The 25,602-nt window shown below is 33.2% G+C and overlaps 3 protein-coding genes across 6 annotated transcripts; 1 reads left to right on the top strand and 2 right to left on the bottom strand.

Annotated features, from left to right (window-relative positions):
* The first annotated feature begins 3,780 nt into the window (after positions 1-3,780).
* On the top strand, positions 3,781-8,452 carry LOC124454336. 4 transcript variants are annotated; one of them, XR_006951410.1, is made up of 8 exons: positions 3,781-4,679; positions 4,775-5,029; positions 5,108-5,288; positions 5,554-5,646; positions 5,948-6,087; positions 6,711-6,801; positions 6,993-7,292; positions 8,202-8,452. XR_006951410.1 is itself a non-coding variant. In XM_047005147.1 (4 exons), exons 1-3 carry the CDS (start codon positions 4,429-4,431, stop codon positions 5,274-5,276), a joined length of 675 nt encoding a protein of 224 aa, XP_046861103.1. In that variant the 5' UTR covers positions 3,781-4,428; the 3' UTR covers positions 5,277-5,288; positions 8,202-8,452. The 4 variants fall into 4 exon arrangements, 2 of the variants coding, with proteins under 2 accessions (XP_046861103.1, XP_046861102.1); XR_006951409.1 differs by having other exon boundaries at positions 6,591-6,801; XM_047005147.1 differs by lacking the exons at positions 5,554-5,646; positions 5,948-6,087; positions 6,711-6,801; positions 6,993-7,292.
* On the bottom strand, positions 5,662-6,849 carry LOC124454335. Its single transcript, XM_047005145.1, has 4 exons — positions 6,572-6,849; positions 6,241-6,492; positions 5,953-6,124; positions 5,662-5,867 (listed from the first exon to the last, which is right to left on the bottom strand). The coding sequence occupies exons 1-4, from the start codon at positions 6,810-6,812 to the stop codon at positions 5,705-5,707; spliced, it is 828 nt and encodes a 275-aa protein (XP_046861101.1). The 5' UTR covers positions 6,813-6,849; the 3' UTR covers positions 5,662-5,704.
* Positions 8,453-9,463: 1,011 nt separating the features above from the next.
* Positions 9,464-17,249, bottom strand: LOC124454333 (C-type lectin domain family 4 member C-like). Its single transcript, XM_047005144.1, has 5 exons — positions 17,052-17,249; positions 16,052-16,168; positions 13,645-14,052; positions 11,911-12,033; positions 9,464-10,270 (listed from the first exon to the last, which is right to left on the bottom strand). Exons 1-5 carry the CDS (start codon positions 17,218-17,220, stop codon positions 10,137-10,139), a joined length of 951 nt encoding a protein of 316 aa, XP_046861100.1. The 5' UTR covers positions 17,221-17,249; the 3' UTR covers positions 9,464-10,136.
* Between the last annotated feature and the right edge of the window lie 8,353 nt (positions 17,250-25,602).

Here is a 25,602-nt window from a genome sequence, read left to right as displayed (position 1 = left end):
GATTTGTTCTAAACAGGTATTTTACATTCCATTTTTGTTGTTTGTTCCAGAACTAAATTTCGTAAGGCTCAATCAACAGTAAAGTTTGGGCAAATTTTTTCCCCTTTCTGAATCCAACATTAAACTATAAATTAACACGATTAAGCGAGATTAATTAACCAGCAATTGTTTTAATATTTCTCTGATGTGTTACTCAATATACAACAAAAGATAGCACTGTCACACAATGTCATTTTAAAGCTTGCACGAAGCAGGTATAAGGTCACTCTTACACGTTGTATATTTAACGAGACACTGAAACTGCAAATCTAAAGCTGTTCTTAAGGGGAAAGCCAAACTGCAAGCTATAAAATGCAGTTAAAAACAGCAAATATCTTGTTTAAATTGTTTAAAAGTTCAAGTGATCAAGTTCATTTATCAGGGACAAAACTTTTTTATAAGTCTTTCATACAGTAAAGCACTTCGGCATGTTTGTTTGAATAAAATGTCTTTAGGAATTCCTATGTTACAACCTTAAAAAAGGCTTGAGCTTCTGCTGCTTGTTAGTTTCTACAATTGTAGAAAAATTTCTTCTTGTACCTGATACAGCAGAGTCAAGTCTTTTTATTAGATTTTTCAACAAGGTATGACCTCAAGCATATGGCAACATGCAAATCTTCTGTAAAAAGTAGAAAAATAATAATTCAAAAAAGAAACAATAAATTTATGTTGTTATTGCCTTAACTTTTTTTGCTAAACTTTTAATCTGCTACGTATAAGATAAAAAATTATTTTGAGATAAAAGCTTGCAATAGCTTGCCAGTCACAAAAACAATGTTTACCTACCATTAGTTTATCTACCTTCTTTCATCTGCTTTCAGCTGCTAATTCTTCAGCATATTGGCCATTGTGTTCTCTCTTCAACTACAATTTAATAAAAAAGAGGAGTTCGTTATACATATACTATAGACACCGCAACAATTTAAAAAACCCCTTGCAGGGTGACCCACGAAAGGGAATTAGCTCAGATAATTGTGTATGCATTCAAAGGAAGTGGGCATAAAACATATTAGTCTGCATTATGAATGCAGCAATGCAAATAAAACAATACAGGCATCAATGGTGTTGTCTGGAGTTCTTGTCTGCGAATAAAAACTCCTTAAGCTGAAAGGAATTGTGAAAGGGAAAGAGGCATAACTAATAGCTATTTGCTCCGCCTGGTTGATTTAGGTACACGCTTGTTTCTCCTCGTTGGAACTTATGGAAACCATGAATTAGTTTTTAAGACTGTTTTTACTCAGTTATGTTGCTATTGTATTACAATGCTTTTGCGTAGTTAATTTGAGATTAAAGTCAGTGTATGATAATACTTTTAACTTGTTTTCCCTTAATTAATACTGAACAAACCTTATGAAATCCTGCAGAAATGTAAAGCTGTTGGGAATGCTAATTACATTATTGTGTACAATAATTTGGAAAATACATAATTTATGTGGATTCTGTTTTTTTGGTACAACCTGCGTAACTAAACAGCCAAAGTGCTAAACTTAAAATAAAATGTACCTGGCTAGTTCCACTTTCTTTGACATCAAAGCATGACTCTTCTTCTTTTCTTTATTTTCTCTTTCATACTTGTCATGTGTTCATTTGATAAATGATCAATCTCATCAGTTGGAAGCTATAAATTTACAATTCGTTTGAGGAGAGAACGTACAGATGTTTGTGATCAGTATTTTCCTCTAGTACTTTTTGCCTCGTAAGAACCTGGAGGTAGCGCTTGCAATGGTGGATATAGTTAAGTTTCTTCAAAATTTTTTTATATAATATTGGTTTAAAAAAGTTTTGATCTATGGTATATAACTTAGCAAGGGTAAGCAAATTAAATAAAACACCATGCAAATGTAGCTACAACTTGTGGATAAGCTGGCATTATTGTAGAAAAGTAAATTTAGCTAATGTTGCTCGTCATCTATTTTAACTTTATGATACGTATTTCAACCTGTTTAGTGTGTATTTCAGGTTTCTTAGCAATTGAGGCAAGATTGCCCAGATGAAAGTTTGGTCTGTATGACATGGCTGCATTGATGGAGAATAATAAGTGAAAATAAAATAGTTTAATGATATAAAGAAACTTACATAAAAGCATCTATCAAGCAGGGGTGGATAGAGACATTTGATCTGCACACAACTCTTCCTTGATCATGTGTTGGAGCTCTTAAATATTAGAGGCTCTTTATAGTATTAGCTAAGCGTCTCTAAAACGTATTTGCCTATAGGAAAATGGCGCGCGCGGTGATAAGTAGTTTGAATGAATTTCTACCCCAACGTCTTTTTCATGAATGTATTCTGAGAAAGAGCATATCTCGCTGGGAGAACAAATGGGCTTTTCTATTTTCTTGCATTATGATTGCCATCCCTAAATTGGAAAGAAAACAAAAAAACAACAAAATATATTCTTGATAAAATAGGGAATATCAGTGAGAAATTGAAGATTATCACAACATACATATGCTGAGTGAAACAGCTAAAGGACTCATTCAGGGCTCATACATGATTACAATGCATTAATTTATACCTGAAAAAAGCATTGTAAAATGGATTGTGCTCTGTGTTACTTGTCATCTTTGCCCAATAAGAATAAAAAAGAACTACCCGAAACGTTAAGAAAAATCTGAGTTACATCATGTATCTTGGTTAATTTTAGATATTTCATATTATCATTTTGGATATAAAATTACAAGTTTTGCGTAGCTAACTTTAATTCTTTTATTCTGAATTATGCAAATGTTTGTTTAAGCACACGAATTTATTCTCATTGCTCGTTCATTCATATGCAGGCACATGATGAACACATGTCTTGTTTATGTTTTCAATTTGTATTGCTGAAATACAATTCGCTTTTTTGTGTTTCTTGGCGACTTTTCTCTTTAGCTGATGTTAAAATGAAACTATTTTTAACATGGCAGTAGAAACACAATTGTTGCCTTTAATCTCCCTTGCGCTGCCCATGGATAACATTGTGCTACCTGCAAATTAATGCTCACATGAAGACAATGTAAATTTTTAGATTTCGATAATTTCTTATGCCATGTTATTCGGAATCCAGTTTATTGACATGCATGATATTATGAATTAAGTCATACTTGGATTTATCTCACAAATACTGTGTTAAAATTCAGCAAAGTACACTATTGTAGTTTTCTAATGCAGCTAGTTGATCATAGTAGCTTTCGAATATGTATAAATGTAAGAGCACTATAATTCATTTTGTAAATGGCTTCTATAGACGCATAGTACTTTTTATACGATCAAATTCTTCGTGACAATGACATTTGTTCAAAGTTTTGTAGTTTATAATCTGTTGGCATCTTATTTATGAACAAAGGCTGTTTCTACTTTCATGCTATGTGAAACTCGGTTGTTGTCAATTAGCTGGCTGCATTCCATGCAACAAAAGTAAATTGTTTAGCCTGCTAGTTAGCTACAACAAAAACTAGATTGCGTAATCAGACTTGTAAATGTATGGTTTTAATTGCTGATACTTAAACTATAAAGATAATCCCCTCTAGATAAGAGACAAAAGTAGATTTTATCAGTTGTTATCCACTTTAGCACGCCATAAATACGGCAATTAACACTTAACACTTAAGCTGTCTATACCTCACTCATTAAACACGATTTGTACATAAAGTATGTGTACACTTTCAATTGTCGTTACAAAATAACAAATAGCTGGCACTATAACAGTATTTTCTGTATATTTTCTGTCTTAAAACATCAGTTTCTACTTAAAAAGGGGGACGGGGCGGGTGGCTGAATGGTTAATTGCGTGAGCTTTAAGCCAGTCGGCGCGGGTTCAATCCCGGCTCGTGGCACATCTGGCAATGTGCCTGAAAAACCTAGCCCGGGTTGACCAAAGCCATGTGAGGGAAATTTGGTAGAGGAAACTATGTCCTCGATGGACTGTATCTGCATCTGCAATGTTGCAGCCTTGTCACCCTGTGTCACGCTGATATCAGCGTTGTAGTTGCGTGACAGGTACGAGTGATTTTAGTCTGATCAGCTGCCTTCACTATAATTTCAGTGACCAGGATATTCCACTTCTGTGTGGAACCCTCATACGTCGAAATCGACGGAGTCCATTTACTACTTAAAAATAATAATCACCTTAAAGTGGTACTAAGACGAAAACTGAACGTTAAAAAATCATCGATTTTAGCATTCAATAGTTTAAACACATATCAATTATTGCTTTCGTAAAATTTAAGCAAAAATAATAGTATAACGAGGGAGTTATGAACATTTGAAATGTCTAATTTTCATGTCCGCCATTAAAATCGGCCATTTTGAATATATGCAATCAGCAAAGGTCTGTGACGTCATATTCTTAACACGGCAAGAAGCGCACATTGGAAAGTATACAAAGTAATACATAAATAGAGCAAAAAAATGTCAAATTCATCGAGATCTAGCTCGCTTTCTGAGTCTTCGATCGAGACAAACGCATCGATTTCTTCATCGGAATTCATGACGGCAAATTCGGACGAATCTAATTCGGAAATTTTGCCATTTGCCGATAATATTGAACCGCTTGCTTCGCCCGATGAAATTGCTGAGTACGAAGCTGCAGTTGCAGAAGAACGGCAGGTTGAGGACATGCTGCAAGATCGTTTTGATGCCCGTGTTGATGTTACTTCATGGTAAGATGTCATTCTTAGTGTGTTACTTTGATCTGAATCGTCTGCCGTTAGCTATGATAACTTTATGGAAACATACAATTTGGCCAATATTAAAGGTGTGAATGTGGCCATTGCTCGTTGGATCTTGTTGTCAACCCTCAAGAGTGCCGATGCTGCATGGAATTAGAGCAATGCCGTGGCAAAATGAATCAGTTCGAAGTCGATGAAAGAAAATGCATTTTGGATCACCCTGGCTTTAACGAAGTTTGCCTGAACGAATTTGTTCTTCAAGCAGCTTCGTTAGGTTTAAAGACCAAAGGTCATCGCAGTTATGCGACCGTTTTTCGAGATGGTCAAAAGACCAGAGAGGAGTAAGCCTTTTTCTTTGTGAAAATTCTAAAATATTATTTTGTGCGCCTGCGTCTATGTTTACTTTTTGAAATTTATAGGTTCTTTCGAGCAGTATCGTACAGACAACTCGTGCGTCTTGTATGGGACTTTACAGGCAGCTCCAGACATTTGCCACTGCCTTGTTGTTGTTACAACAAAATACGGACGACATTTCCGAACAATAAGTGTCTTCCTTACAAAGGATTCGAAGAGGATGAGGACATATAGCAATGTAAAAAGGTGATGGAAAAAGCTATTATAGGTGGTATATTTACAAAATTTACAAATATACATTTATATTATTGACAACTGCCCTTCTTGTGACCTTTCATAGTCTTTGCACATTTCTTGCACAATGGATTTCTTTTTTTAGCTGTATGCTCTTGACCTGTACCAAGCAAATCTTGTAATTCTTTATCTGTGCATGTGGGGGGACAGTCAGTGTTAAGTTTACGTTTTCAAGAAGGAAACAAGGTAATTGCATCAACTTTTGCTTGCTTTTCAGAAAGCATCATGTGCATTGGCTCTGGAGTGCTTTTTCCTTGGAGTCTTCAGCAAAGTGTCATAAATTTCTTCAACATATGCTTCAACAAAATTGGTAAATAATCCATTAGTGTTTTGTAAATACAACACATGCATTTAATTTCTCATGCTCATCAATTAAACTCACAGAAGTCTTGCTTCACCCTAACATTTCGTACAGTTCCTTCTCCCTCCTTATACTTTGTATATGTGAACCGAAGACGAGTTTCGCCATCAAGTGTAGTCTTGCTAGCCCTCCGCAAATTAAAGTTGAAATGTAATGCTGCTAAGATGGACCTACAATGAAAATTATTAGTTAACTTTATTTCATTATCACATAATCTTTGTCTTGAATTTTATCAAACTGTGATTTTTAGTTTACCTGCAATACATGCCAGAATAAGAGAAATGAATCATTTTTGGTGCGAAATGATTAACAACTGAATGGTATCCCTCCAAACAGCTGGTCTGGGCAACAGAAGATGCTTGTTTGATAGCTTTAACAAGTTTCTTTTTGGTAAGTGCATCTTTCAACTTTTCATAAGCAACAGATCCTAGATGAATATTATTCCAACTATTTGACTTACTTGGGTTTTTATCATGTTGCTTAGAGTTAGCGTATTGAAGTGAACAAATGTAATGATATTCTTTTAAACTCAAAATATTGTACCCTTTGTTAACCACACTCTTGGCTTTAGGACATCACTGTGACTGCATCTGCTGTAAATCTTATTTGGGAAGTCTTTGTGTTTATTCAAAATGTGATAGAAAAAAGATTCAAATTTGGCCCATTTAACTTCTCCAATTCCAGATAAAGTAGATGTAGCAGCCCAATAGAAATGTTGTACGCATGCTTTTCTCCATCTTCCTAGGATTTGGCAGTCTTTTTCTTTTGCCAATGTAATCATGATCTTCTGAATCTCTATAAGATAAGAATAACATGCTGTTGTAAACAATTTTCACTGATATGTCATGATGTAGGTATATATATAACTTAATACTTTTTCCAATGTGCCACAGGTCATAGAAATGCTGTTTTGGACATGTTTCCCTCAATTCTTTGCACAGTTTTGGACATGTTTCCCTCATCCATTTGGCTATGGTGGCATGTCGATCTGATACGAATGTTGTTATTATTAGGCCAGTTGTAAGGAGAAATGACATGGCCTTTTGGTGACCAAGAGCCTCCATAGCTGAACTACTCCCTGCTTGGTTTGCCTTTGACAAAAATGTGAGTGACATATGTTCAAGTATTTGGAACAAATTAATTTTATTGTTAGCCAGTAAAACTACCTGTACAACAACCAAATGAATGATTAATCCAATTGTGCAGCAAAATATTGTGTATGTGCCATACTTTGCTGAATGACCCATACTGTCATGCCGCCCATCTCCTGACAATACAACTTCTTTTCCTTCTAGAGATTCCAATATCTTTTTTTGATAATTACGCCAATATAAAACAATGGAAGGAAACAGAAAGTGTCTCTGGTGATAATAATATGCGACTTCACTGTAGCTGATCAACCCCATGTTCTTGAACACTTGAAGTACCTGTACAATGCCATTGGTTTATGGAGTACTGAATATCTGTGATTGAGATGATACATTGCTACATACTTCCTCACCTTTTTTACTGAAGCACCTGCACACAAAATAGCAAAACTAAGCAAAATATTGCCAGCTGGAAACTATCCAAAAAGATATGGTTGACTTTTCCAGGTAAAGCTTTCTTTACAGTTACTGCACTGACTTTCAATAATCAACAGAGTGCCACAACAACTTGTTTTCACTTTTGGGTTGGGGTGAAAGCAATGATGACAGTGTTGAAAAAGCAAAAGTAGCTGAGAAAGGAAAACAATTCCCTTTGGCTCATCTCTTTTGTTTGTTCCTTCATTTACTCTGATAATGAAAGAAGCATTACTGTAAATGCAGAAATTATCACAAAACTTGTTACACATACACGCATAGAAAGCGTTATTTTAAATTACCGATTGCGAGTTAAATTATCATCATCGTCTGCAGTGTTCTCATATTCCCTCCTCAACTGCTCAGGCTCCCACAGAGGGTCTGTATTGTATGGATCTTTCTGTTTCGTTTCTTCACTATCACACATATATGTGTCCATATCCTCCATAAGTTCTTCAGAAATCTGGTCTAAATTACGACAAAGATGTAGTGGTTTTTTTATACATGCTGTTTTTGTTGAAGTGTGAGCCGTTGATATTTTAACACTAGCCTTCGTTTTCATCTTGTAAATGAACATGTTCTGTCGTAGGATTCTTTTTATCTGAAAAAACATTGAAATTTGTTTTTATTACTATAGTCTCCTTTTGTGAATTGAAACTTTAAACGTAAATAATGTATACTGGGGTCAGTTCTCTCATCGGTTACAGTTTCTCTTGTTATTAAATTAGTCGTCCGTATCCATTGCGTTTGATTGATAGCTAATTTCGTGTGCAGTTTTGTAAGTTCTCCATGCAACATCTTTAATTCACTATCTTTTTTCTTGCAACTCTCACAGGACGCCGTAGCATGATCCTGAAAGTTTAAAAATGTCTACAAAAGTTATACAAAAATATATTTCAAAGATACAAACCGGTTCATTTTCTTTGTTTTCCGTGTAATTAGGTGCATCGGGCGTGATCTGTTGGTCCTGTAAGAATATTGAGGAATAGTTGTTTTACGAAGTGCACGTATGTGTGAAGAGCAATTGTTGGCTTTACGTATGCATCATTCTCAGATTTGTCTGGAATTTCAGTTGTGCCTTTTCCTTTATGAAAATAGCACGAATCTTCTTTCTTCATGCATGATACAGACACTTCATTTTGTATTTCCTTTAAAACCTTAGTATAAATATATATTATATATTGAAAGTTTGCCTGGATGTATTAATGGTTCTCTCAAATTGTGAAAATTTATCATCTGCAATATGTGTAAGTATATAATAGTTGTAACTTGTGCTAACCTGACGCCGCTCTCTTGACGTTGTTGGTGTTGGCGATTTCTTCCAAATAGTAGGTACGGCACCAGGTTTGAGCCGTCTAGTCATACCACCCAAATGGAAAAAACGCTCAAAACAATCATCCGAGAAGTGATTCGAACAAATCATAAATCGAATTTTGCGCGAACTCGGATTAAAGTTTGCACGCTTCGTCTCAACAAATTTAACCCAAATTCTTCTTAAAGACTCGTCGTTTGGGCTTTTATGTAATGAAATGCCTGTACTTCTATCAGACGTATTACTGCAATCTTGCACGACACAGCGTGTTGAAGGCATGTTAAAAAAATTGAGTTATACAACCTTTTATATCTCTATTTGTATATAGTGTTATATTGTAAACAGCCGCGAGTTAAGACTATGACGTCACAAGCACCTTCCTTCTTGAAAATTCAAATATGGCGCATTTTAATGGCGGCTCTTAAAGTACAAGTTTTATCGCTACGTAACTCGAGCAGCATTAAATACATTGCGCTAAAATTTCGCCAGAAGAGATTTTTTTACATACACTATTAATCTATGAAAAAAAAACGAGAGGCAAAATTTTCGTTTTAGTACCACTTTAACTACACATACGTCAATATATTGAATCTTGAACCGCGACGATTGTTGTCCAGTGTTACTGCGATAAAAAATATGTTATGATTCTTAATGGAGGGATGATTAGTAAAGAAAGATTTGTACCTACCGGTAGCTACTTGGTGAAGTTTTGTAGAATACTAATGGTTTTTAAGGGAGTGATAATATTTTACTGTAAGACTAAATGGCAACATCTCAAAAATGGCACCCTGAGTTGAACAAACGGAGCTCACAAAATCTGGACAATCACGAATATGGAACTTTTACTCACTTATATACTTCATATATATATATTGCTGAACTCTTGCAAAGCTTTTGTAGCTCTGTTTTACATGCCTTTATTAAAATCTATGGTAAATATCCATGCTTTCACACTTCGCTAGTGGATATATTTTGTGGCAGTTGTTGTTTGAGGCTGAACTCGCGTTGCTTCCGATAAGTATATTTATAACATTCAATCAAAAATTGTACATTGCAAGAAAATACTGAAACTACAAGTAAGCACGTGCTGATACACGTAACTTACATAAAAGACGTTACATGATTGGTTGATAATAATCTATCATGAGATTAAGTTCACAATGATAGGGTGACATTATTACACAAATTACTACACTTTCCTTATTTCATTATAAAGACGCGGCTTGGCAAACACCTTACATTACACTTATACATATAGCAGTGTCATTTTGGCTACATAGAAAATGTTGAAAATGATCTATTTTAACTTTACTTTTTGTTATTGTAAATATATTTACTAAGTTATCTTCGTTGGCAATTAATTAAGTTCATTGTTCCGCGCTACCTGTACTTTGCTTCTAATAAAATGATTTTTAATTTCTATGTGTTTAAACGTTATTTTTTTTTAAAGGCTTGGTTCTTCCTGATATTATTGCTCCCTGGTTGTGTACTTTGATTTTCGCGCCACTGTTCTTTTCCACTATGCTTAAATCACTGAACCCAAACTAAAGTTGTACACTCTGTTTTTACTCTCTGCAGAAAATAGGATTACTGTATGGGCAACGTACACAACGAGGACCTCTTCTGCAATAGTATGAGCCTGGGGTATTATAGCATAAGTAACACGATTCACAAGGAGAAAACTTGCATTCGTTGGTATCTATAATAATAAAAAGTCAAAAAAGCTGTAATAACTAAAAATAAACAGCAAGACAAATGCCTGCTTTTTAAAGTCTAACCACACACACAGAATGAAGTTTCAAAATCCCCTCGCAAATTTTTATGGCGTAGCTATAATTTGAAATATTTTGGCAAAAAAAACATGCCATTGTTGAAAACATTAAACTGCCATTACTTGGCAGGAGCGAGATTTCTGTGTTGCAATCATTGAGTATGAGTGTGATTGAAGTTTTAGAATACGGGCAAAATTCAGTAAATTCACGCAAACATTCTCATTCATTATATATCATACACCATTTGTATCATATATGAAACAAATTACCTTGTATACATCAAAAATTTTGAGATTACTATTGCAAAAAAATTCTTAGAATCACTTGACCAACATTTTTTGATGTCAGGGTCAGGAAGACTTTATAAAGTTTTTGTAAATTCCACTGACGGGTAGCTAATATAATCAAAACTAATATTACTCTGGACAATATTGTTTCCGTTATATTGATTTCAAACTGATTGCCTACTCAATGGTACTTGATAAACTAAAAGATTTTTTATATTAAACGGAAATCTCAGGGAGGTAGTAGATCAGAGATGATCTCCCCCACAGATGATTTTTGTCAGAAATTTTAAAGTTATAAGGAAATGTAACAACAACTAATTGTTCTTAAATTCAGGGGAAAATGATGCAATAAGAGTAATTCAATTGAAAATTCAATATTAAACCTATTATATCTCCAATCTACTTTCTTTTTATATGCTTGCTGTAGTCATTGTTGATTGATTGATAAACTTTATTTAAACTCATTAATTAGCCTTTTCAGCAATAGCAACATGAGAAATGGCAATTGCACTTTTGCACTACACATAATTTTTTGACCATATGTCTTAACTCAAATGACAGATGACATATTTTAAACCAACAACCTAACAATATTGTAAACTATGATGTGGCCTTTAATTAAGAAATAAAAGTTATTTAATGTATTTGCACAGGCTTAAGCCATCCCCAAGGAGACCTTTGGAAGTTAGAGCTTGAGAGCTGATCGAGAATTTGAAAGTTCTCAAAAAACGTCTCTAAGGTTTGCATAAGCCAGTGCAAACACGAAAACATCATTTATCTCTTTTATAAAGCAACAATAAAGTGGAAAAGACAAATTGAAAACAGACGTTTCAAATTTACACCTAAAATGCATTTATGATCGATTTGAAATTTGATTGATTTGATTTGTGGAATTCATATCTGTTTTGCACAGACTAATGAAAACACAGCTATTGACTAATCAGAACCACGTTTCACTGTCTTTACTTATAAATTGAATTCTAATTAAGTGATTGCCAACTTTATGCTGGTTTCACATAAAATGCTCACTTTAAACAAGCTTAAGTCAGTTCTAATATAACATAAACCACTAATTGTTATCTATTTATCTTTTAATTCACTTAATCAGCAGAGACTTTTGAGAAACGCCCTTCTTGAGTTAGCTAATAATTTGTGCATTTGAACACAAGACCCTGTCAAGCATTTCCCATATTTTAATACTTCAAGCAGTTTTCAAAGAATTTTCACGAAGTCACGTAAGCTTGCAACATTAGATAAAAGATCTAGAAAGACCAACTTACCGATACATTTCTTTTTGGATTTGTCAAGTTTGTATCCAGTGGAGCATAGGCATTCGTAGGAGCCTGGGATATTTATGCATGAGTGATCTTTGCCACAAGGAGAAGACTGACATTCACCGATATCTAATGTTTCACAATAAAGTTGTTTGAAAATGTGTACCATAAATTAAGCAACTTTATATCTAATATAAACATGTGTAATAAATAAATGTGATTTTTTTGTTTAATTTATTACATTTGAATATTTCTTAATTGATTTTACGAGAATGTAAAAACATAATAGTCCTAAAACATTAATATTTGATATGAGCAAATCAACATGTAAAGAATGAGTCTATTAACAGAATAAATTAATTAACGATCATTTACTGTACACGATAGAAGATTGCTCACCAAGGGCTACAAGCAGAACCACACATAAAAAAAGTTAAATCTGGTAGTGGGATTGATAAGGTGGCATCTATGATATAAATCAAACCTAGTTCTTACATAGCTAATAGGACTATAAATTATGAAGTGTGACGTGTACCCACGACGGTTGCTATTTTTGAATTATTGTCATCATTAATAAAAAAACGAAAAACAACTTAGCCATTTAAAGCAATGACATTAGTCTTGGAAAAACTCACACAACAAGGGCATGTTAATTATCTTATCCTGTCGTTGCAAGTGTCGGAAATTTTGAGTTTGTTAATTCAAGATGTTGGATTATCTTTGCAAAAGAAAATGCATCAACTAACAAAATTATATGAAAGTAAGCATATCATCTATACCAATCAAGCTCGACGGTTACCCACAATAAATCCTTTGAAAAAATTTTTTACAAGAAGTGGAAAAATCATATTTGATCCAAGCATGACGTCATTGATATGCATATCTTGGTATGAATAGCAGCGGTATTTGGAGAAGTTGCATGTTGCCGTAAGATTATAAAAAGTATTATTCAATCAAGCATTATTCATTGTTCCATCAAGCACTGTTCATTTTTAAATGTATTGTTTTCTAAGTAAATCAACACAGAAAAAGTAACAAAACAAGACTAAATACAAGCAGGTTGGCTACGCCCAGGTCCAAAACTAGAACGTTGATTGGAGGGGGGTGGTGAATATTCATATATGTGCGAATAGTCATGTTTTGTGACCTAATGTGCTCAGCTGTAGGGCGTGTCGGACAAAGAAGTTATGTAAATAGGAATGGTTAAGAAGTTATGGCATTTTCATTATTGCCTAATACCAGGTCTTTTGAATTATTATAAGTTTAGGGAAGCTTCATCTAAGGTTCCGTTTTTGACATATTTACTCGGGCAAACCTATTACTAAACATAACTCTCAATTATTTTTGATATTTAGGTGACCATTCCCTGCATACCAGTTGTTTATTGAATTGACATCTTTAAGTATGAACCAAGATATACTTGCAATTTTTCTGATTGGCCAAATTTGGTACCACATTAATATTAGTTGAACATGTTAAACTATTTTTGGCGATAAGAGATTTATTTGTCTTCAAGCCATTAACATTTCACCTTGGGCCATTGATTGAATCACTCTTAGTAGCACAAAAAGTTCAGAATTCGCTTTTAGTGCCAACAATGTGCTACATGGTCGAATGAGTTCTCTAGTTCTAACATTTTTTTGGCAGGAAAACAATAACTAAAGAATGCAACCATTTTACCACAAAATAGTAAATATATGTAAAGTATCTAATGTATTAAAAATTTTAAAAGCTACTCACAGTTTAAATTACGTCTCTCACGTTGACAGATGAATTTAAAGTGCTTTACACATCGAACATCATTCCATTTGGATTTATAATTTTTGTCATAAATTACAACGCAGTCCTCTATGCCAAATCTTTCGTGACTAGGTTGTCTCCAATACCATAATGTGAAACTGGGCTTAACATTTTGAATTGTGTAGAACTTATTGTCACTTTTATTGCGATACAAACCAATAAAGTGACCTTTAAGGCGTTTTCTCAAGATGATTCTGGTTATGGCATTATTCTCAGCATTATTCTTTGGAACAGCAAGATCTCCTACCTTCTGTTGACAAAGTTTTCTTGCTTTATTCCATGTTGCTGCTTTTGCACTGAAGAAATAACAAGATGATTCTATATGCAACCAATCAGAAGGACAGCTTGCTAGACGAATGAAACAAAAAATAAGACAACAATAACAAGTAATTGTTTTCAGAATGATTTGTACGAATAGAATAGAATATTTAATATGCACTTTTAAACTGTAAAAGCTGATTAAAAATGCTTAAACAGGCAGGATTGTGTTTTGCAGTCAGATGTTGTTTAAAACAAGTCCTTCAATACCTAAAGGGTTTTTAAGGAGCGAGGACGGTCTTTGAGTTGGTTTTGTAGAGTAGCCACAAGTTGCGGAGTAAAGTATAATAGAATACAATTCTTAAAAAAATTGTATAGAAATTGTAAAAGAAATAAACGAAATTGTTTTTAAAGCTTATGTAGTCCGGCTAACACTTGACATTTTAATCATAAGGAGAAACCTTCGTGTTGAAATGGAGGGTTACAATAATCGTCAGGTGTTGATGTGGATTTGTTACGTATTTATATTGTGCATAATCAGCTGTCTGTTTTAAACTAAAAACTAATTCATTACATAATATTGTAATCGAGAAAGAAATACTAAAAAAAGGAAATCATAACACCAAAAATGTGCATGAACTTGAGGTAAGCTGTCAAATATAGCTCATTTTAACGCCCATTTCAAATAACATTCCTAATTTTCCAGATTAAAGTCAATTTCATTGTAATGTGTGCTTACATGAAATTTTTTTATGTCTGAATAAAAAAATCCAGTCTAACTCTAATAGCGTTAAATTGAATAGTAAGAAAGTCATTTGAAATTTTATTAAACCCAGTAGAAATTTAATGCCATCTACTGAAAAACGTTATTACACATTATTTACATACATTTTTTGACCTTATTTATTGTACCTCTTAAAAATATTGCTTATTTAGGTTTTTAAAGGAAGTGAATGCTTAACAGTAAAACCTAATTTTCTTACATCGAAAATGAACAAGATATGTATAAATGAACATTATCAGTGCATGCACCCATACTAAGCAGCGGATGACTAATTGCGCGGCCTGTAAGCTTAGAAAAATTTGTGGAACTTTAAGTCATAAAACTTTCTCCCAAAAAGTTCAGTATTTTGAGGACCTTTCCGTTTCTTATGCTGCATTGCCTTTGCTTCAGTTTTGTTACTCATAGTATAAACAACATAGAATAAATTTAAATTTCGAACGAGATAAACTCACTACTTTATGAGTTCTATACATAGAGCATTATAATAGTATATCGTACAGTTTCCAACAGGATATATTATTGGAATTTTGAACATTTATCTCATCTAGAATGGCAAAGAGTAAAAACTATGTTTAAAGAGAACAGGACTTTTAAAAACGCGGGAATGTAAGATTCAGCCTACATATCCTACTGAGTGATTACTCGGCCATATTTTTCTGTTGTTGGAAAGAGTTCATAAAAATACAATCCATTGGTTGAAGACATTTGATGTAATATTATTGAGGTGCAATCATTCTAGGAGTTCTGGAAGCATGTCTGTAAAAATGCTTTTTAAAGCTTGGATTTACAGAATTCTTAGTTTACGAAAGCCAACCAATAATAAACTCAAGACTGTCTAATATGGTGTATCTAGGTTAGCAGGGCCATAGCTGGATAACTAACTTCAGGAGGAGTGTTAAACCTAACTTTAATTCTTACCCTAACCCTAGCCCAAGCCCCGCCTTAATGTAGAGAAAAACAAAATGTGTTAATGCTAACATATGCTATTGTCATTTAGAGAACCATACACTTTCAATGTTGTGTGCTGAGGAAGTTTTAAGTGTATTGAAGCTTTTCATAAATTTATTACTGATTTCCTGCTTGATTGTATTGATAATGGTTTATGAACTTGTATGTGGTGCTTTGAGCCTTATTTTTGTGGTTACATGTAAAATGTAGATGCAGCAAATTCCTTGCGCAGAAAGAACAGCAGAGAGAACAGCTCAGGATTCTCAACTAAGAACAAAGGTTTAAAACTGCACAGATATGCTCTTTATTGATAATAAGTGATAAAAAATCTTAATAAAGACAGTAATAAATCCATACCATTGCACGAGTTACATTCTCCAAAGTATCCTTCCATACACGTGCAGTTCAATGTTCCATTAATTTTACGATAGTATGTGTTGGGTCCACACAAAGGAAATTGAAAAGTGCTTGTCTCTATATCGATCAATAAAATTAAAAATAAAATCAACCAGGGATTTTAAACGAAACATATTCTTCCTCAAAGAATACAATTTTTCACTCAGTATCCACGTTGACGTACCAAGCAAGCAAGTTTGTTATGCAATGTTAGCATTTTTGGTGTTCGCGCATTTCGTAAAAACAAAACAATTTAATAAATGTTGAAAATTTACAGATTATGAACAAATTTGCTGACTGTTTGGGGCACTATAAGGGATATACTAAAGAAGTTAGATAATTGAAAAATGTTCAGAAAATTAGCAATTCATCAGTAGTTCTCACAAAATGTGTCAAGCTCATGTATTTTGGCATGGCTTTAAAGTAAAATGAATAAAAAATTAATCTCGAAAACCATAAGAGTACTTCGTAATCGCCTCAATTTTAACAGCATGCACAAAGAAAATGAAAAGTTTCAAATCTAGTTTAATCCAAAGATGTAAAAGTTTAAACTCTGTTTTGCAATATACTGAAATTTTAAGAAATTTGATAAACATTAAGCTCACTGCACAACATCTCAATTTGGACGTTTTTGTCTTACAATCTATTTTCATGATTTTTTTTATTTAAGACTGATTTCAAGCCCAAGTGATTGTTTAAATGATGTAAAAAACAATAAAGACTTAAATTTAACACCCAAGAAGTTTGATAAGAATAGACACACGGCAAAAATGTCCAAATTAGACACTTTGCACTTTGAGCTTAATGTTCATTTGATTTTCTATAATTTTGGAAGGAAGAACAACGTTTACTAAGGCAATGTAACTTTGAACTTTTTAACGTCTTTCTATTGTATGAACATTAGCGTGGGAGTTTTGGCAGGTCTTACATTACTATAACAAATAGGTAAATATTTAACTACCGTTTGAATGAGGAGTGATACTGTGTATAGCTACAGCCAAATCAAGATAACCGATGTTTACAGGAAGAAAAAATTTACGTCTCGTACGTTGATCTGTTGTGTTATGGACACTAACGACACTTCGTCCAACACTAGTTATGATATAAATGAAATCCCCAAATACTGCCATGGGACCTCGTGAAGTTCCAAAATCAGTTACATTTTGGGAGTAGTAATCACAAGAAAAAACATTTCCGTTTGAAACTCGCCAATATATCTTCTCTTTAGCAATGTCAAGCGTTAGATCAAGTGGTATTGACTGAAGTGAAACTAAAAAAATATGATGTTTATTTGCAGTCATGCTCCATAACCATAAGAAACGTTCTGTACTTTCTGCCAAGAAAAGATACCTAAGTAAAAATATTTGTTTTGTTCATTAGTTTTCTCTATACGTACTGAAATGCAATTGGCAGGCTAATATATGCAAGAAAGGAAAGATAGAATATTTTTTTAGTTTAGACAAAGATGTTGTCAAAGTATTCAGAACTACCTTCATATATACACGGTTTAATGGAACATAATCATAAAATTTGATAATATAGCAACATAAAGCTATTATAACTAGCAGGAAAAGATCACCTTTATCATTTGAAATCTCTCTTTTAAAAACCGAACTAAAATATATGGAGTAATTAATCATTCCATGTGGTTCAGAACATAATAATAAATGTAATATGTTATTATTATTCGCAAAACTTCTATAATGATTGTTTGCGATTATTGTCGGAATGACTAATGCTGTAGTTTGGAGTGGCTGCTGAATAAATTGTGTTGGTAATTGATAATGCTGAAAATTAGCCGATGCGTGGAAATTTTGTTCGAATTGAAAATTTGGTGTTGGTAAATGATATGCACCATTTCATGTAGATATTTAATTAAGAAAGCTTTGTCATTTCAATTTTAAGCTTTCTTAATTTTTCAGTTTCATCTTGCATGAAAATTAGCAGCTCCTTGGATGGATCATCGTCCACAAATGTCTTTAAAAGAGCTATAGCTTCAAAAACATTGTCTTTTGTTGATACTTTTTCTTTCAGTTTGTTTGGACAAACGATTTTTTAAAACTATCTTAACATTCTCTTTTTAATTGTCAAATTTTTTCATTGTTTTTCTGAAAAATCAGAAAAAGATTGACACTGGAGCTAACGCTATTTGTGCCATTTAAAAATGATGATTCTATTGCCATGTCATATTCGTGTTTTTAAGAATCTTTGGATAGGACGAGCTGCAAAACCTGCTTAAACTCTATGGCCTTTACTTTATCGAAAATGTTTGATGCAACTGGCAGTTTAGATTATCATTGATACATAATTACATTTTCCTATACATTTTTAAATATATTACGTATTTGAGTAACAGCAAAGTTCATGTCTTCTTATCGTTCATTGCACCTTGCCCCGAACTCTTTAAAAACTTTCTCGTATATATTACCGTTCTTTTGGCTTTTTGTGTTCGTGAAACTTAATTTTTTCTTGTAATATGATAACAATTAATGCCTAACATAAAGTTTTAATTAGAGCCATAGAAATAGACCAAAAGCTGTAAAATTGAATTTATACTGACGTTTCGTCTTTACTCAAGACATATTCAGGCAAGTAATAATTTATAATGAGATTTAAGACAAGATATTGTATTTACAAAAGGTGTTAAATTACGACTAAAGGAGGCGGTGTCAAATGGATTACATGATAAAGAAGTTGGGAAGTAAAATTTAGTGAAGCTAAGAGAGGCGAAGAGTGAAGGCTTGTATTTATTGATTAGAAGGCTTTCATGAATGGAGAGTTCATAGGAATCGTTAGAAGAGGAAATTATTTTAAAGTCGTAAATTATTTATAACATATTCAGAAAGTTCTCGCTCTACAGGGCTTTTAAGCCAATTTCTCTTTAATCACATGATTATTATCTTCAGACCTAACGTTTGCCTAAGCTACACTAAGAAACACTGCATGAACTAAAGGTAGTGGAATGATTTTCCAATCAGGTGATTTGTTTAGATATGTGATTGGATTTATTAAAGGAAAGTGTGCAGCCACTTAATTTGCAGCTCTCGAGTTTTCAATATACTCTGCCATTCAATGCAAGTTAAAAGAAGGCTTGAAAACTATAAACTTGATATATTGATTATGTTTTTTTAAAGTGGTTATATCACGAATTTTAGCCCCCCTTTTTTATGAGCTTAATCGAAAATTTGGATTATTTGATGAACTATGACATGTCGCTGGACTTAAACAGATAAATATAAGTTGCTTAATTTTGCCTCCAAAGTCGGGTACTATTTGCGAATTTTTTACGACGCCATTTTAATACTTGTGACGTAGATAGTTCAACACGTCTGTTTCCGTCAATATAATATTATATTATAGAAGGTGATTTTGTTGTCGTTTTTCTTGTCTTAAAAACAAATAATGACAGTATTTTCAATAAAATATTAAAAAACAAGTTGTCCGGAAAGTATGGCCTCAAATCAGTGCTCAGATAATTCAAATTCGATGTCTGAATACGTATCTGATTCGAGCTCGGAATCCGTGGGGTATGTCGAGCATTTAAACGACTTCGCATATGACGATGAACCGCTCGCAGGAGATGGTGATGAAGTGCATACTCCAGATGATCCCGATGGAATTCTCCCTGCGACCTTAGAACAACGAGGTGATGGCGTACTTCCACTCGGTGAATGGTAAGTTGTTGTTTTCTCCTATTTGTAATATACATAAAGTTACTTTATAAACCACAATGCTCCCACGTTTCAGGTGTAATTGTCAATGTTGTCATACCGATTTGTTAGAAGGCGCATTAGAGTACAGATGCTGTAAGGAAATAGGACCAGCTTTGCAGAAAATGACATTCGATGGCAGCATTGAGAAAATATTTGGGCCTTTAGTTCATGAGGCTGTCCTTGAAAACGTCGGGCCACTATTGAGAGATAGGAATGGACGTGCTTATCGCTGCCAAGCATCACAATCATTAAATATGTAAGATTGTAAATTGTATGAGAAACAATGTTATCATCAACATTGTTTCATCAACAATAATTAGTCCAACCTTTTTATTTACTTCAGGTACTTGAGAGCTGTGGCATACAGATGGTTGATGCGATGGTTTTGTGGGTCTATGGGATGGGAGAATACTCGGCCTTTACCTGCTTGTGTTTACCACTTTATTCGGAAAACATATCCAAGTGGTAACACAAAAGGTTACATACCATCAGAGGGGCGATGATGGAAAAGTCTTTTAACTTGTGCACTGTAGAGACGGTTGGCCTTCTTTGCTGAATTTAGAATGGTCAGGAAATATGCGTAGATGAAAACCAAATAGGAGATACATGGATGCACTATATGGTAAAGAAAATCTTTTCTTCAATGTCAGTCTGGGAAAAAAGACAAAAGAAAAATTATATGGAATTAAATCATAGCATAAATGTAAAAATGGAAAATAGCAAGCCACATGAACTTATCTTATAAGGTCTTCACACTTGAGTGCACTGCATCCGCAAAGGGCATGTTGAGCATTAAACTACAATAAAAAAAATTATTCATGAAAATTAATTAGTTGCACAATCGAGTGAGATAGTCATCTTCAATCTGACAAGTATACATACCATTCAATGTTATATTAATACTGTAATCATCAGGAAAGGTGTGTATATCAGTGCCCAGATAGGGAGGCTAGAGGGTACTATCACTTGCCTAAGGTGAACCCTCAGGCTGGTGGTGGGAAGGAGGTGCCTTACTTCTCCATTCCAGACAGGCTCCAAGCAATGTCTGACCACTGCCCTATCATCTACCAACTTCAATTTATTCTTTTTCAGTGGAGCATTGACCTTGAGGATGTCCTTTCATTGGAGCTTTGCATTTAGTACATTTGCGAGTACTTTTATTCCCAGCGCTATTTAATATTTGATCCGCATCATCTGTTAGGTCTTGTAACTGCTGTCTTTGCTGTTCCACTAAGGAAAAAATGCAATTCATTACATCCTAAAATAATTGTAAACAATACCATTATCCCATACTTACAGTACGGATAAAGTGCATGACTGACATGCTTGTTCCTCGCAACATATATTTTTATTGCCTCAGCCTTGGATCGTTTGGTGGGAAACTGGCTGCACAAAGGTTTGGGTGCTTTACCTCTATATCTTTCCATTATAGTTGAAAGTTCTTGTTTATTAGACATGAAAAGAACATTCTTTACTTGTTCAACATATTCTACAAATTGATATGAAAAATAATTTGTTACTGATGCTTCAATTCTCATATTCTACAGCGATGGCTTATGGAGAGTATGTCGAATAATCTACAAAACTTATATCGAATTTATATGACAAAAGAAAAATTAACATAAACAAGCGTAAACTTACTTGTCTGCGCTTTCGATCGGTTATTTCGTCCTGTAATGGTTCAGGAATCCCAGCCACGTCAATGGTTGGGATAGCATCTTTCTTCAACCTTCTTTTGAGATTGACTTGCACGCTCAAATTAAGGTCAAAACAAGAATCTTCAAAATGCGCAGAACACAGACACGAGGTAGAGGAAGCCTCAAAACCCGGTCTATGTTTACGCACAAAATTTACCCATTTTCTATGTCTTTGCGGCTCTGTTTCTTTTTTAGGAAACAGATGCATCGACATTCCTTCTGTTTTTGAATCATTGGCGCAACTAATTTGATTAGGTCCGCCAGCAACACAGCGTTTTCCTCCGCGTTTCTTATTAAGATTACTAGTAGAATACGCCATGTTGATATATGTGTTCAACTTTCTACGTCACAAGTCATTAGCATACCGATCAAAAAGTTCGCAAAAAAAATGCTGAAAATCGTGACTTTGAACGTCCGTAAAATCACTTTCACCAATCCAATTGCAATTATAATTGCAGATTTAAAATCACTGAAACAAGGTCTTTCAATTTAGCTAATAAAAAAGGGGGGCTAAAATTCGTGATATAACCACTTTGAATTGCCACATTTTTGAAAACTAAAATCCATTTTTATATTTTTCATGTAACTACGTTGGAATGTGTGTAGTTCTTTTTATCTTTATTACAAAGCGAAAAGTTAAGGTTTTTTACATTCACCACACTCGTGAATATTTTAAAATTTTATTGGCATTCTGTATTGAGATTGTTGCACATCTCTTGCACTGCCTCAAAAAAGTATACAAAAGAGCACAGTATAGCAACAAACAATGCTCCCAATTTGTTAAAATCTTTTGCGTAGGGTTTATCTTATTAAGCATATGATTACCATGGAGTCGTCAAGCAAATTGCTTTTTCTGACAAAGAAAAGCCCTCTTAGGTGGCTAGCCGAAGCCAGTAATGGAATTAAATGTACAACACTAAGTTGCACAGTGAAGTTGTACTACTTTTTTGTAGGTTGTGGAAAGCCAAGGTTCTGTGAGTATTTGACTAAAGTTTTATGTGCAAAGTAATTATTTAATATTTTATTTCAGTTTCTACCGCTCTGTTTTATTTCATTTAATGACTTCATTATATGTAAACATTGATCCCTCCGTTGTTACATTTTTTCTCAGAGCTCTTTGGTTGCTCCACATAAATATCGCTGTCGATTTTTGAAATTTCAGGATCTGCATGTTATTTTCTACTGCATGTGTGCTTAATAATCACACGAAATGTGTTCATTATTGCAGTTGGTTTTAAATGCCTTATAGTCGCGCAATTAAGTTTTGCTGGCCAAATCTCTCCGAAAGACGTTGATTTTAATAAAAATCTGTCGAACTATATGACGTTTGTTTCTTTACAGCCAACAAAATACTTAATACTCGCTGCCTCGGGAAAAAGCGAGTTTTTATTTCCCTGGAAAATTGATATTTTTTCTATTATTAAACCTTTAAATAACAAACCATAATACGGACTTATAAAATGTAACTTTTCTATTAAATTAAAACACCGTCTCTAAAAACAAAAACTCTTACCTGACGTAAGAAAACCCTCCAATCGAGTGACACAGTTTATTAATTTTATAGTAAATAAAAAGAATTTCAATATCGCCTTACCCATGTTTTGAGTCAAATGCAATGCTGGAAAATTGTAAGCCTGGTTGAAGCCTCATAACACTTGTAATGTTCTTTTTCAAATAAATTTGGTAGATAATGTTCATGGAGTCAATGTAAAAGATACGACGACCAATCAAGTCAACTGTAATATCATGAACAGAAATATTTTTCGAAAAAATTTCGTTTCTAGTCAAGTCAAGATTTCCCCGTTTGATGTCTTTGTCATCAATGTAGTAAAGCACATTCTCAACTACATCAATTTCTATGTCATTATATCTTGATGCATGGTCAAATTTATTCTTACTGGAGCCATTAATAGTGCTGACATAAATAACTCCAGTAATAGAATTAACAGAGTATATTTTATCAAAGCTCATAATAATCAAATATGGCTTTGGATAAACATCTAAATAAATAATAAAAAAATATAAATAACAACGATGAGAGTGGATTGAAAAAATGCAAATTTTTATAGACTTTACGATCATAATATTTTGTGAAAGACCAGAATAAGTATTTTTAGAAAGAATTGTTCACAGTAGAAATATTACTAATAACTGAAATTAGATTGGCTGCACAACTTCTACCTATTTTTGTTGAATATTGTTTTTGGTGCTATGAACAAGAAACTATGAAAATTTGTCAAAACTAAAGATTATACCTTTGTAAAAACACATTTCTGTTTGCATTTGCATTATTTCTTGGTTGTATTGTTTTACTTCCTTGCATGCAGTTATGTTATCGTCATTGCCATTTTTATCAACGCAACTTTCCATCCATTCTTTCACGTTGTCTTTTAATGTCTCTAATCGTTTCTTGCAGATTGATATCTCTTCATTACCATTTACTATTTGGCCACTAATAGACAGGATTATGAGAGTCCAAGGAAACGCTTTTGTTGAGCTTGATATCATCTTTATTTTCTATTTATTAGAAGGTGGACGATTACTAATTTATTTAAAGCTTTTGTAGTAAAACATTTACTTTATTTATGAAAGGCTTATCATCAATATAATCATATAATCATTTGTTCTTAAACTTTTTTTGGTATATAAATCACGTATTGATTTCTATAATTATTTAACATTTTAACTTCCTTCCCCAAAAATTATTTTCACGTTTGCTTTCAGATAATTTATGATGTTTGGATATTATTGCAATAGATTAGACAAATTGTTCATTATAAAGACTCATGTTTACAACAATTCATATAAGTAGAGTTCACCCGCCTAGAACGTGTTTTGAATAAATAGATGTAAGGTTTCCAGGAAACGAAAGCATAGAAAGAAATAAAACATTTCAATGTCCACTATAAGGAAATGACGCAATATATGAAATTCAACAAGAGCGGTTTAGAAAAAATTTAAAATGAGTTGATTTCAAATTTGCTCATGTTAACTCAGTTTACCAGATGAATGGGAAAGACGTATTGCTTAACTAAGCCAGCAAAATTAAATGCCAAATAATCTGTTGCGCAGTGTTTAACAGACTAGCTGGCTTCTCTGTCGTCTAGTTACAGAAATGAAGGCCGTTAAACAATACATGATGTTCTGCTTTACAACATCTGTCAGTCGTATAGAGAAGTTTGACTCTCATAATTATATAAATTCTGAATTGAATGAAATTTATGAGTATTTTGACAGAACTGCTAAAGAAAAGAAAATCTAAAAAGCTAAATAGAGGAATGCAACTTTGCAGAATTAAAAAATTTCTTACTTCTTCAAATATTTTGTTTTAGACAATTAAAAGACATTTGCCATTTGACAAAAATATTCTTGCAATATTGAATAATTGTAGCACAAGAAACAAGAGACGAAAAATGTATCATTTGCTTTGCATGCATTCCTTGCTTTTTATTTGCCGCCCCATTTCAATTTGTTGAATTATGTACCTCTCTTTCTTTATCATTTCCCTCAATCATAAGTCTTAGTTTTGATGTCCAATCAAATATTATTTATCACCCATGAATTCAAGTTTTAGTTTACTATCATGCTCATGTAAAAGCGCAAAACACTTCGCAAATATTTTATAATTTTTAAATGGCTATGATAGTTGGAAAACATTTTTTTGTTATCTGTATTCAGAACAAAAATACTTAATGATGATTTCTTCAAATATTTTAGATGTAGCTACTATTTTCTCTGGCGTATCATTGGAAATATGATATAATATATTTCCAGACATTCATATATATAAATAAGTAGAACTTTATCTTTAGTTGTGATCAATCAATTCGTTTTTGTTTTCATTATAAGCATAATTATAAAATGATAAAAAGAATTGCGAAACAGTAAAAGTTTTTTAAGAATTTTAATTTAGTCAAATTACCAAATGGCAGCTATGTATACATGATGCATGGCTGCACTACTCTTAACTACAGAAAATGTTTAAAAAAAACACACCAAAATGTTTCATAATGCTTTAAGTATATTATAAGATAAAGATTGTGTTAGATTATCTGTTGGATTGCGTATAAGCATGACTATGATGAAAGAATGTATGGTCTTG

Source organism: Xenia sp. Carnegie-2017, unplaced genomic scaffold, assembly GCF_021976095.1.
Source record: "Xenia sp. Carnegie-2017 unplaced genomic scaffold, XeniaSp_v1 HiC_scaffold_3, whole genome shotgun sequence".
Lineage (NCBI taxonomy): Eukaryota > Metazoa > Cnidaria > Anthozoa > Malacalcyonacea > Xeniidae > Xenia > Xenia sp. Carnegie-2017.
Note: the sequence above shows the minus strand (reverse complement) of the source record. Positions and strands in the feature narration are given on the sequence as shown.

Bases quoted from the DNA above. Each gene is read 5' to 3' on its own strand.
- LOC124454333 (XM_047005144.1), bottom strand. From the start codon at position 17,220: ATGGCAGTATTTGGGGATTTCATTTATATCATAACTAGTGTTGGACGA. The intron at 12,034-13,644 runs GTGAGTAGCTTT...GTGAAACATTAG, and splicing joins TGAGAGACGTAATTTAAACT to ATATCGGTGAATGTCAGTCT. The intron at 10,271-11,910 runs GTAAGTTGGTCT...TTATTATTATAG, and splicing joins ATCCAAAAAGAAATGTATCG to ATACCAACGAATGCAAGTTT.
- LOC124454335 (XM_047005145.1), bottom strand. From the start codon at position 6,812: ATGTCACTCACATTTTTGTCAAAGGCAAACCAAGCAGGGAGTAGTTCA. The intron at 6,493-6,571 runs GTATTAAGTTAT...CTTATCTTATAG, and splicing joins CCTGTGGCACATTGGAAAAA to AGATTCAGAAGATCATGATT. The intron at 5,868-5,952 runs GTAAACTAAAAA...TTTTCATTGTAG, and splicing joins TATTCTGGCATGTATTGCAG to GTCCATCTTAGCAGCATTAC.
- LOC124454336 (XM_047005147.1), top strand. From the start codon at position 4,429: ATGTCAAATTCATCGAGATCTAGCTCGCTTTCTGAGTCTTCGATCGAG. The intron at 4,680-4,774 runs GTAAGATGTCAT...CCAATATTAAAG, and splicing joins CGTGTTGATGTTACTTCATG to GTGTGAATGTGGCCATTGCT. The intron at 5,030-5,107 runs GTAAGCCTTTTT...TGAAATTTATAG, and splicing joins GGTCAAAAGACCAGAGAGGA to GTTCTTTCGAGCAGTATCGT.